The sequence below is a fragment of the Anomaloglossus baeobatrachus genome, chromosome 4 (assembly GCF_048569485.1).
Source record: "Anomaloglossus baeobatrachus isolate aAnoBae1 chromosome 4, aAnoBae1.hap1, whole genome shotgun sequence".
Taxonomy (NCBI): domain Eukaryota; kingdom Metazoa; phylum Chordata; class Amphibia; order Anura; family Aromobatidae; genus Anomaloglossus; species Anomaloglossus baeobatrachus.
The window spans coordinates 48,952,947-48,965,148 of record NC_134356.1 but is presented as its reverse complement, the minus strand read 5'-3'; the positions used below and the strand labels follow the sequence as shown (position 1 = coordinate 48,965,148).

At 37.5% G+C, this 12,202-nt stretch overlaps 1 protein-coding gene across 1 annotated transcript in view; it reads right to left on the bottom strand.

Annotated features, from left to right (window-relative positions):
* Window positions 1-9,083: 9,083 nt before the first annotated feature.
* Window positions 9,084-12,202, bottom strand: part of HAND1 (heart and neural crest derivatives expressed 1) — a 4,294-nt gene continuing 1,175 nt past the window's right edge. The window contains exon 2 of the mRNA XM_075342219.1: window positions 9,084-10,095. Coding sequence (XP_075198334.1) covers window positions 9,994-10,095 — 102 coding nt within the window. The 3' untranslated portion in view covers window positions 9,084-9,993. The remainder of the gene's footprint in view (window positions 10,096-12,202) is intronic.

Genomic DNA, 12,202 nt, shown 5'->3' with positions numbered 1-12,202 from the left:
GGCCGGGTACTGCACATCTGCCTCCCATTCAAATCAATAAGAGATGGATGTGCAGCTGCATGTAAGTGTAGATTTAAAGGGCCAACAGTCAGCATAGTGTGGTTGCCGACCTGAGAACTGCGGTCCCTAGAAATCGGCCCGGGGGGGCGCAGAATATATCACTGCCTCTGCCAACAGCGAGTGGGCCCCCTCGGCGGTCTAAGGCCCTGGCACTTGCCCGGGTGCGCCGGGTGCTGACGCCGGCTCTGCTAAGGAGAGGCCATTATTGTAAAAAAAAAATGTTGAAGAAGGCGAAAACACCTTTGGTACTGCAACGAAGTATCATTCATTAGAATAGGCCTTATCTTTAATACACAATACATCTGAGTGTTTCCAGAAAAGGACCAGGGGTCCCGTTCATTATTGCTTTTGCTCCTTTATTTGTCAAGTTTTTCGTGTTTTGTGCCTTATATATTTTTGGTGCCATATTCCTCTTTTCCATCGTGCCATTTTTAAAGTCTAAGGTTCAGTTCTCAGGTCCGGTAATCATCCGTTAGAACAGATCCAGCATTGATCCTTTGTGCAGACACAACTTTTTAGTCCATTTTTAAATTATTTATTTTAACTGGATCCGTTTTTTAACTTGGGAGACCATGGAAAATAGATCCGTTAACAGACTGCTATTTATCTTCCATTTGAAACTGATCCAGTAAGTAAAAAAATAGATCAGTAACAAATGGCTACGTTGCGATCCCTTTACTGATCCGTTTTCCATAGACTCAAATGTTAAAAAAACGGATCCAGCTAAAATCAATCATTTAAAAATGGACAAAAAAGCAGTTTTCATTTGGCGCCTATCCTATAGACAAGCAATAACGTGTTCCAACCAGAATACCGCTTTAAGATCTCTTCTGACTCTATCATATATGCACGCTCGGCTCGGGTGAGCATGCATCTTTTTTTAATAAGGAGATGAGACACAATAGATGCCAGACAGCCTTGCCGGTGGCGGCTCATCTTCTGAGAGGTCTGGGCGATGTCCACTGATTCTCTTACTTGACGTCATTATCAAGGGGGAAGATTAGATCATCTGACTTTCCTGCTGAAACTGGCAGGGTTAGGTGAATTTTCTCTGCAACCTCTGAGGACCTTTAGGCACAATACTTTGCGGTTACAGTTTTTCGTCCAAAAACTAAAAATAAAAGTCAGTGGCGGGCCAGGACACAGTGATGGTGCTCTCTGGTATTCTTTGCTTGCGTGTGTTCATCCACTTTTGATCAGTCAGAATCTGCCGAAATAGCATATCACTACCTAGCCAAAAATGTAACAGTATCTGGCAAGGCTTATGCTTTGACTTAGACCCCCCTTTTTTTAAACTGGCAGCTTTCGCCCGGCTTGGCTCCATCACTGCTCATTTTACCTTGCCTGACTTCCATAACAGTTTCCAACATGCATCCTAAAATTGCCATCTTAGCAATGTCATCCTTTCAGTTAATAGGTATCATGCTTCGACCCGCGGGTCCGACCCCTATTGGGCAGGGGGTCGGCACCCAGCACATGGTTCCAGACGGTCTGTCTATCCCGCTGTCTTTCCCTCAATACAGGTACTCACTTGGATCCAAGTCCTGGACATTCCTTCAGCTTTCTGCCTGTGGCCTATTCGTCCAGAAGCATGCGTGCACTGAACAGGACTTCCAGGACTTTCCTTAGCCAATGCCCGCAACATTCTGCGGGGATTTAAAGGGCCAGTACACCATAACCTGGAAGTGCTTCTCAGCCTATTGTGGAGAGGCACTAGATATATAAGGCACCCTCCCTGCTGAGAGGTGCCTGAGCAATGTCTTCCTGTCCCTTAGTGTGTTACTCTTATCAGGTCCATGTTCCCTCTATTGCTTGTTTATCATTGTCTCTGTTACTGACTCCTGCTTTTTATCCTTGTTCAGAGTTGGTCGTGCCTGCCCGCTGCTCAAGTCCTTACCTCGGGTTCCTGCATCCTAGAATCCACACCTGACCGGCTGCCACTACCTTGCTTCAGCTGGCTGAATTGGTTCAAGCACCGTCTGCGGAGGCCCATACCGAGACGTCTGACGCCTATGTCCTTCCTGCTACTGGACTAATGCGGGCGTCACACGAGACGATCTATTGTGCGATATGTCGTCGGGATCACGGTTTTCGTGACGCACATCCGGCATTGTTTGCGACGTCGTTTCGTGTGACACCTACGAGCATCTCAGAACGATCGCAAATCGGTTACAAATCGTGTATCGTAAAGAGGTAAAGAGACAGACAAAGAGACAGAGACGGACACAGGGAAACAAACAGACAGGGAAAGAGAGGGAAAGTAACAGACAAAGACGGGTAAAGAGGCAGACAAAGAGACAGACAAAGAGACAGACACAGGGAAAGAGACAGAGGGAAAGAAGGAAAGAGACAGAGAGGGAAAGAGAGGGAAAGAGACAGAGGGAAAGAGACAGACAGGGAAAGAGAGGGAAAGAGACAGACAGGGAAAGAGACAGACAGGGAAGGTGACAGAGATAGACAGACAGACAGGGAAAGAGATTGAGACAGGGAAAGAGACAGACAAAGAGATCGTGAGAGAGACAGAGAGATATATACAGAGGGGGAGACAGACATTATAATTACATTGCGCCAAAGAGTATATACCGTACAGTCGCTAAGGTCGGGGATATGAACACAAACACAAAATGCGCCACACACTACCACGTACTTGAACACATATACCACCCTCAGCACACATCTCACCACACATACACCAACCTCACCACATAATCGCCCTAAAACACACACAAGTCTAGTATTATCCTTCAAAAATAAAAATCTGATTAATAAGCAGCCAAACTGCAAAAAAACAAATGTACCATATAGGAAATACGGCAGCTGTCAGCCATATGACCTGTCTATATGTGTATGTGTGAGCTAATATATACTGTCAGGGGGGAGGGCTTTCTGTTGCTTGGAGATTTATCAGGCTGCCAATAGCAACCAATCACAGCTTAACTTCTATTTTGCTACAGTTAATTAATATGAGCTCTGATTGGTTAATATAGGCATCAATTTAATAATTACATTTCTATTTGTTTTGTGGTTTTTGTGTGCAGAATACATTATTGTTAATATATTCTATTTTGTTAACAGCAGTTATTAACCCGGGTGAAGCCTGACAGGGAAAAAGATGGAAAGAGAGAGACAGGTTAAGAGACAGACACAGACAAGGAGACAGAGACAGACACAGGGAAACAGACAGACAGGGAAAGAGAGGGAAAGAGACAGACAGGGTAAGAGACAGACAAAAACAGGTAAAGAGACAGACAAAGAGACAGACACAGGGAAAGAGATAGAGGGAAAGAGGGAAAGAGACAGACAGGGAAAGAGAGGGAAAGAGACAGACAGGGAAAGAGACAGACAGGGAAAGTGACAGAGATAGATAGACAGACAAGAAAAGAGATAGACAGACAGGGAAAGAGATTGAGACAGACGGAGAAAGAGACAGAGACAGTCAGGGAAAGAGACAGACAAAGAGAGAGAGAGAGACAGAGAGATATATATATACAGAGGGGGAGACAGACAGAGAATGGGAAAGAAACAGAGAGACAGTTACTATCCCGGGCGTTAATACATTCTATTTATACATTCTATCCCAGGAATGTTAATACATTCTATTTTGTTAACAACAGTTATTAACCCGGGCGTGTGTATGTATGTGTGTGTGTATGTATGTATGTCCGGGATTGGCATCTGCACCGTCGCAGCTACAGCCACAAAATTTTGCACACTCACACGTCTGGACCCCGAGAGCGTCATAGGTTATGTTGTGAGGCGAAATTTTAACAGCAGTTATTAACCCGGGCGAAGCCGGGTAGTACAGCTAGTTATAAAGTAAAAGAGAAGAGAATTTTGAACCTAAAGTTAAATAACAATAAGGTTTAGGCATTTTACTGCTTTTTTGTTTTGCTTTGTTTTGATGTAGTTTTTTTTTTTTTACTGACACCTGATGGATCCAGTTGATTTATATTGACACTATTTAGCTTTTTTCTTGCTCATAAGAAAATTAACAGGGCTTTGTTGAACTTGTTCCTATAAGATTGCTCAGCCTACCAGTTTTTTTGGTGTCCAGGCCTTTCGGTGTATTTTATATGTTCTCCCCTTCCTCTCCCGGCTTGTGTTTTGTGTCAGATAAAGTCAGACAGCAAAACATAAAAGTTAATTGATGGATTTACAAGTTGAGGTTTATTTGCCTCAAATCTGGATTAGGTTTCAATGGATTAATAGGGTGTCTGTGAGTTTAGATCACTTCCTATCATCCCTCGACATGACACATCTAGGGGTGGCCAAAGAACCGGGGAGCGCCACAGATCGGACCAAATTATGGACCGTGCCCCTTCAATGCGAGACACAGACCTCCTCTCCGCTGCTTCTTTAGATGTTTAACCCTTCCCTAGTCCAAACCCTCTCTTTAAAGTGTGCATAGTATATTTATATAGTGCACTAAGCAGTATACACAGGGAATATATCCAGAGGGCTCCATGCACTTGATGGAGGACTTACACCTTCATTGTGTCGTTATATGAAGTGACCAAAGAGTATACAATGGTATACATGGTGTAAATGTATAGAAAAGTATATTTGACTATGAAATCTCTATCTATCTACACTGATGAGCAAAAGGGTAACAACGTTTTGACTTTCAGCCACCATATCTCACCATCCACCACAGCTTTGAGTATGAAATGACCTTCATTTTATAGACAAACCTCTTGGCTATCTCATACTTAAATTTGACTTCCTAGTTAGCATATTATTTGTTATGCAGATTCTTGTCATGTCACTGCATTGTTACTGTTTTGCTCCTGGTGATGGAAAAATAATTTTCTTCCTTTATACTACAAATCACAACCTGTTCTCACATTCCCTAATAGCTCAGTGTGTTATTAGGTTGATTTCTCAGTGAAAGGTCACTGGATCGAATCAAGGAGCAACCATGAAGAAGATTTCCCAAGAATAGAGAAACAGCATCATCCAGCTCATCGATAGTGGCCTCTCGGCCAAAAAAATTGCCAAACTGCATCATGTGAGGCCATGATAATTTGAAGAATATGAAACGAAATCCGTCCATCCATTCAAATGCCAAGAGGTGACGTCCAGGCAAAATATCTGAGTCAACAACTCGGCTCATCACAAGGTCTATCAGTTCTGGGGAGACAAACCCGGCAGTGGAGGTGGCTCGTATGCTTCATAATAGTGAGATCACAGACGTCCATCCAAGCACCATGTGACTCACGTTACACAACGCTGGAATGGTGGCCCGAAAAAAGGTGAAGAAGCCTCAACTTCAGTATTGTCATAAGAAGCGTTGGCTCAAGTTTGCAAAAAAAAAAATGGACAGAAGAAAATTGGAAACGAGTGATTTGAAGCAATGAGACGAAAGTCAGTAGACACGGCTCTAATGGGGGCAAATGGGCCAGGAAGAAATAATGGAAAAAGGGGCTAACGGATCGAGAAATTGAAGGAACTGTCAAGTTTGATGGAGGAAGCCTGTTGATATGGGGTTGTAGCACAACCAAAGGCGTCAGATGCTTGACCAGAATTGATGGTGGTCTCAATGCTGAGCTATATGTGAGTAAAATACAAGGAGAGATGCTTCATATGCTCGACTACTATGGGTATGTAAAGGACGACATAGTGTTACAACAGGACAACGATTCGAAGCATACAAGGAGATTGTAGAAGAAATGGTTCAATGACAATGAAGTAGAGGAGCTGGATTGTCCCCACAGTCCCCTGACCTCAACCCAATCCAACACTTGTGCGTAGAGTTGAAGAAAAAGCTGTATATATACCCAAGTGAGCGACCAGTATACACCAACATGAGGAACGTGTAGAAGAGACCGAGGATCAGATTTCAGTGGAGACATGCTGGAATCTGATCAATAGTATGCTCATAAGGAATCAGGCAGTGCTGAAAGCCAAAGGAGATTTACAAAATACTAACAAAATAATAAAAATTTAAATTTAGATTTATAGGAGCAACACAGTTACAGTACAATTACATCACAAGAATCTGCATAACTAATTATATGCTAAATAGCTACAAGTCAAAGTTATGTATGAGATAGCCAATAGGATTATCTATAAAATGAAGGTCGTCTCATGTTCGAAGCTGTAGTGGATGGTGAGATATGGAGCCTGAAAGTCAAAAGATCAAAACATTGTTACCCTTTTGCTCATCAGTGTATATGTCTATCTATCTATCCATCCCTCTATCCATCCATCTATCTATCTATCTATCTATCTATCTATCTATCCCTCTATCTATCTATCCCTCTATCTATCTATCTATCCCTCTATCTATCTATCTATCTATCTATCTATCTATCTATCCCTCTATCTATCTATCCCTCTATCTATCCCTCTATCCCTCTATCTATCTATATATCCCTCTATCTATCTATCTATCTATCTATCTATCTATCCCTCTATCTATCGATCCCTCTATCTATCTATCTATCCCTCTATCTATCTATCTATCTATCCCTCTATCTATCTATCTATCTATCTATCCCTCTATCTATCTATCTATCTATCTATCTATCTATCTATCTATCTATCTATCTATCTATCTATCTATCTATCTATCTCTCTATCTATCTATCTATCTATCTATCCCTCTATCTATCTATCTATCTATCTATCTATCTATCTATCTATCTATCTATCTATCTATCTATCTATCTATCCCTCTATCTATCTATCTATCTATCTATCTATCTATCCCTCTATCTATCTATCTATCTATCTATCCCTCTATCTATCTATCTATCTATCTTTCTGAAGCAGAATAATTTAGGTAAATTGCATCTAAGGTTATTTATCATTGAAATGATAATAAATGCAGAATTCTAAATCTAATTTCTGTAATAGCAAAATTAGTAAAGTACAAGTATTGACATAAACTATAATACACAAATTCAACATTGGAGCCAATATAGAAAACCTACATATAAAACAAAGACTTCTGAGCTTATCTGAGCTGTTTTACACTGTCTGATACTAAATGCTCCTTTACCAGAAGAGATAGTGGGGTTGAGTGTACAAATATGTGCTGCACATGGCCTCTTTCCCCATGTTCCTCTATATACTGTATTCATAGACTCGTATTTGCAGCACTGTGGCACCAGTTATGACGCCCCCAGTCATCCTACAGTATGGTGCCTATGGACAGCCATGCATTAAGGAGAGGGGGAGACGTAATGTTAAACATATCTTATGAAGGATACAAGTTTTCCGTCAGGATTGTCAAAAATAAACCTCCAAATTTTAGTGTATAAAGTCAGGTGATACAGTGGGTCCCAGTTGTCTATAGGTGCTGTATCATGGCTCCAAACAAATAAGGGATTTTATGAGCATATGGGAATATGCCGGCTATAGAGGAGTCTATATAGAGGAGTACCCAGTGCTGTACAGATCCCGTACTGATCAGGCGGACACTACTGTACAGACGCTAATGAGTATGTTTGAGATAGATAGATAGATAGATAGAGGGATAGATAGAGGGATAGATAGATAGATAGATAGATAGATAGATAGATAGATAGATAGAGGGATAGATAGATAGATAGATAGATAGATAGATAGATAGAGGGATAGATAGAGGGATAGATAGATAGATAGAGGGATAGATAGATAGATAGATAGATAGATAGAGAGAGGGATATATAGATAGATAGATAGATAGATAGATAGATAGATAGATAGATAGAGGGATAGATAGATAGAGGGATAGATAGAGGGATAGATAGATAGATAGATAGATAGATAGAGGGATAGATAGATAGAGGGATAGATAGAGGAATAGATAGAGGGATAGATAGATAGATAGATAGATAGAGGGATAGATAGAGGAATAGATAGATAGATAGAGGGATAGATAGAGGAATAGATAGAGGGATAGATAGATAGATAGATAGAGGGATAGACAGATGGACGGATGGATGGATGGATGGATTGATGGACAGATACATAGAAGGATAGATAGAAAGATAGATGATAGAAGGCTGGATAGATAGATAGACGGACAGACGGACGGATGGATAGATGGACAGATAGATAGATGGATAAACAGAAAAATTGATAGATAGATAGATAGATAGATAAAGGATAGGTAGGTAAATAGATAGATAGAAGGATAGATGGATAGATACATAGATAAATAAATGATTGATAGATAGATAGATAGATAGATAGACGGATGGATGGATGGACAGATAGAAGGATAAACAGAAAAATTGATAGATAGATAAAGGATAGGTAAATAGATGGATAGATGGATAGAAGGATAGATAGATAGACAGACGGACAGATTGATAGATGGATAGATACATAGATAGATAGATATATAGATAGATAGACAGATGAACGGACGGACGGATGGATGGACAGATAGATAGAAGGAGAGAGAGGAAAAAAAAAAAAATAACCCGAACCCGGATCGTGCAGCCGGATTCCCGGGTCCCGGTTGGACCCGGATCTGACCCTGAAACCGCGCGGATCCGGACTTTTACAGTTCGGATCCGCTCAACACTAGAGATGGGTGTAAAGCCCCCCAACAGACCATAAATCTATCTATCTACATAACAAAAGAAAGCAAAGCTCCAAAAATATATAAAAGTGATAAAGGTTGGTAACAACCAAAATGTCACCCTGCAATATGGGCTATACAACTCCACTTTTTCTTCTATATTTTGGGAGTGCTGCCTTCTTTTTTTATGCAGATAGGTAGATTTTTACACACACACACATATCGTATATATAGATATATCTCAATTGTCAGACAACGCTTATATATTTTATACTGACAATTTTTTTCCTCATTTTTAAATGAATAGTTACAGAAAAATCAATCAAATCTGAATCTGACAAATCTTTAAAGAAAAAAAAAATAACAGCCAGAAAGTAAACTGAGCGATATTATTATTTTTCTTTTTTTATGTTATGAACAACATAAACATTTTTTTTTTCTAGTGAGTGATAAAATCATGAGGTAGTATACATATCTTACAGTCAGGTCACACACATAGGTAGTTAAATGCATTGAAAAATATTTTTTTTATTATGTACAACAAAAAAAATTAAAAAAAAACACTTTTAGTAAGTTTACTTATTACAAACATCTAGACGGAGAAAAAAAAATATAGGGAAGGCCCGTCCCCCACCACAGGAAATCAGCGCCCCTGAAAATGAGCAAAACTCTGCTTTTAATTTACAGATGATTTTATGCGCCCGCGGCAGAGCCAGTACATTAACATGATGATAGTGGAGAAAAAAATATCAATTTTTAGGAACATAAAAAAAAATATCTGTAAATTTGAATTCATAAAAAAAATATATTATCCAATCACAGAAAAAAAAATGCCGCGGTGTAGAATTAATGTTTCTGATATATTTCATTTTATAATGACATTGGATTTCAATTGTTTTCAGTGTAACACTTTTTGGCTGTAAAAATAAAATTTATAAAAAATTGAAAAGTGATAAAACAAAACAAAAAGAAAAAAAAAAAAAAGAGAAAACCTGTTTTGCAGTGTTAAAAAAATAAAATAAAAAAATAAAACAAATTAAGAATTAAAAGAGAAAGGAAAAAAAAATCCCTGAGTCAATTTAACACATCTCTAATGGTCCACCTTTATATATATATATATTTTTTTTATATATACATTTTCTAGCCCCTAAATCTGTTTAGGGCCGTTTATAATTTGCAGTCTTCTCACGAAAACACATGGCAATCATTTGTGCACAATCCTGTCTTCAGAAAAGTCTTTAACGTCCTTTTTATTGTCCGCAATATATATATATATTTTTCTGTAATTGCACATAAATACAGATGACTGTTTTTTAACTCCCCAGCCTGAAGAAGAGTGCTCATCACATATATTCCTTTTCATATCGGATTTGTAAGATACAGTTACAGTGCATTCAGGATCCTTATAATGGGTTTTCCTATGGGTTTAGTTCTAAGGCCCAGACCTGTTGTGGCCACCCCGTCCTGCCCTTTATTTTCTTCTCTCCTTGGGGCGCAGCACTCCAAACGCCTTCACTTTGCTGCAAAAGAGAAGAAAATAATTAATTTTGAAATATAAATATTTATCTAAAATGATGATTTGAAATGTCCTCGAATGATAAATACAAAATAAAGCTAAACATTTCCCTTTAATGTAAAAAATAATAAAAAAAAAACCAATAAAAAAAAAAAACAATATAATTTTCTGGAAAAATATAAAATAATTATTTCAGTTTATATCCTAGAATTTCGCCTTTTATTTAGTGGAAAAATGTATATTTTATTTCCAAGAGCCACTTGGGAGAAAGGATAAACATTCTTTGCTCGGCGGTTTTTGTAAGGTTAGCGTCATGTATCAGGGGTATGGTAAATAAAAGCCAAATCATCTAAACTATTTGCAGCCTTGTGTATACTAGAATTCAGCAACATCGGAGGATTATGTTTGGAGACCTCTTGAGAATCATTAATGTATTTTATGACTTCTAGGACTTTCTCACTTTTTTCTTCTGAGAATTTGAGCAGCAAATATTGGACATGTTTACAGAATTATAAAATGGTATTAAGTATGTCACATATTATGCGGATATTACAGAACGAGATGGAGAGAGAAAAGAAAGACATGAAATAAAGATAGAGGAAAGAAAGAGAGAAAAGAAGGAAGGAAGAAGGGAAGAAAGAAAAGAAAAAATGAGAGGAGAATATTAAAAGAAATGAAAAATGAGAGAGAAAGAAAAAGTAGGAAGAAATGTGAGAAAGACAAAGTAATAAGGAAAGAAAGAAGGAAACAAAAGAAAGGGAGAAAGAAAGAGAAAGAAAAAAAAGAAAAGAGAAAGAAAAGAAGATATGAGAGAAGGAGAATATTAAAAGAAATAAAGAATGAGAGAGAGAGAAATAAATAGTAGGAAGAAATGTGAGAAAGACACAGTAATAAGGAAAGCAAGAAGGAAAAAAGAAAGGGAGAAAAAAAAAACAGAGAAAAAAGGAGAGAAAGAAAGAGAAAGAAAAGAGAAATATAGAAAGAAAGAAAATAGAAAGAAACAGAAAGAGAAAAATATATAAAGAGGAAAAAAAGAGCAAGAAAGAAAGAAGAAGATAAGACAGGAGAATATTAAAACAAATAAACAATGAGAAAGAAGGAATGATGGAAAGAAGGACAAAGAAAGAAAGAAACAGAAAGAGAAAAATATATAAAGAGAAAGAAAGAGCAAGAAAGAAGAAGATAAGACCGGAGAATATTAAAAGAAATAAACAATGAGAAAAAAGTAGGAAGAAATGTGAGGAAGAAAAAGTAAGAAGGAATGATAGAAAGAAAGAGACAAAGAGAAAGAAGCAGGAAGAGAAAAATATATAAAGATTAAGAAAGAGCAAGAAAGAAAGAATAAGATATGAGAGGAGAATATTGAAATAAATAAACAATGAGAAAGAAGTAAAAAGTAGGAAGAAATGTGAGAAAGACAAAGTCATAAGGAATAAAAGAAAGAAAGAAGAAAAAAGAAAGGGAGAGTGGAAGAAAGAAAAAGAAAGAATGAATATATATTACAGGAGAATATTAAAAGAAATAAAGAATGAGAAAGAAAGAAAAAGTAACAAGAAATTATATTACAGAAAGAGATGGAGAGAGGAAAGAAAGAGCGAAAGAGGAAAGAAAGAGAAAGAAAAAGAAAAAGAAAGAATAAGAAGATATGAGAGGGAATATTAAAAGAAATAAAGAATGAGAAAGGAAAAGTAGGAAGAAATGTTAGAAAGACAAAGTAAGAAGGAATGTAAGAAAGAAAAAACTAAGCAGGAATGTGAGAAAGAAAGAAATAATAAGTACAGTATGAAGAAATGGGAGAAACATAAAGTAAGAAGAATTGACAGAAAGAAAAAAGTAAGAAGGAATGACAGAAAGAAAAAAAATAATACAGAATGAAAGAAAAGGAGAAAGAAAGAATAGAAGAAAGAAAGAAAAAAAGAAAGAAAGAAAAAGAAAGCCCTGCAATTTGTTATGATATTAGATGTATCACAAGGAAGGCCTTATGTGACCAAAAAACATTTTAGATATGAATATATATATATATATATATATATATATACAAAGAGAGAGAGAGAAAGAGAGAGAGAGAAGGAGAAAAAGATGAAAGCAAGGAGAAAATATAGATTTAATAA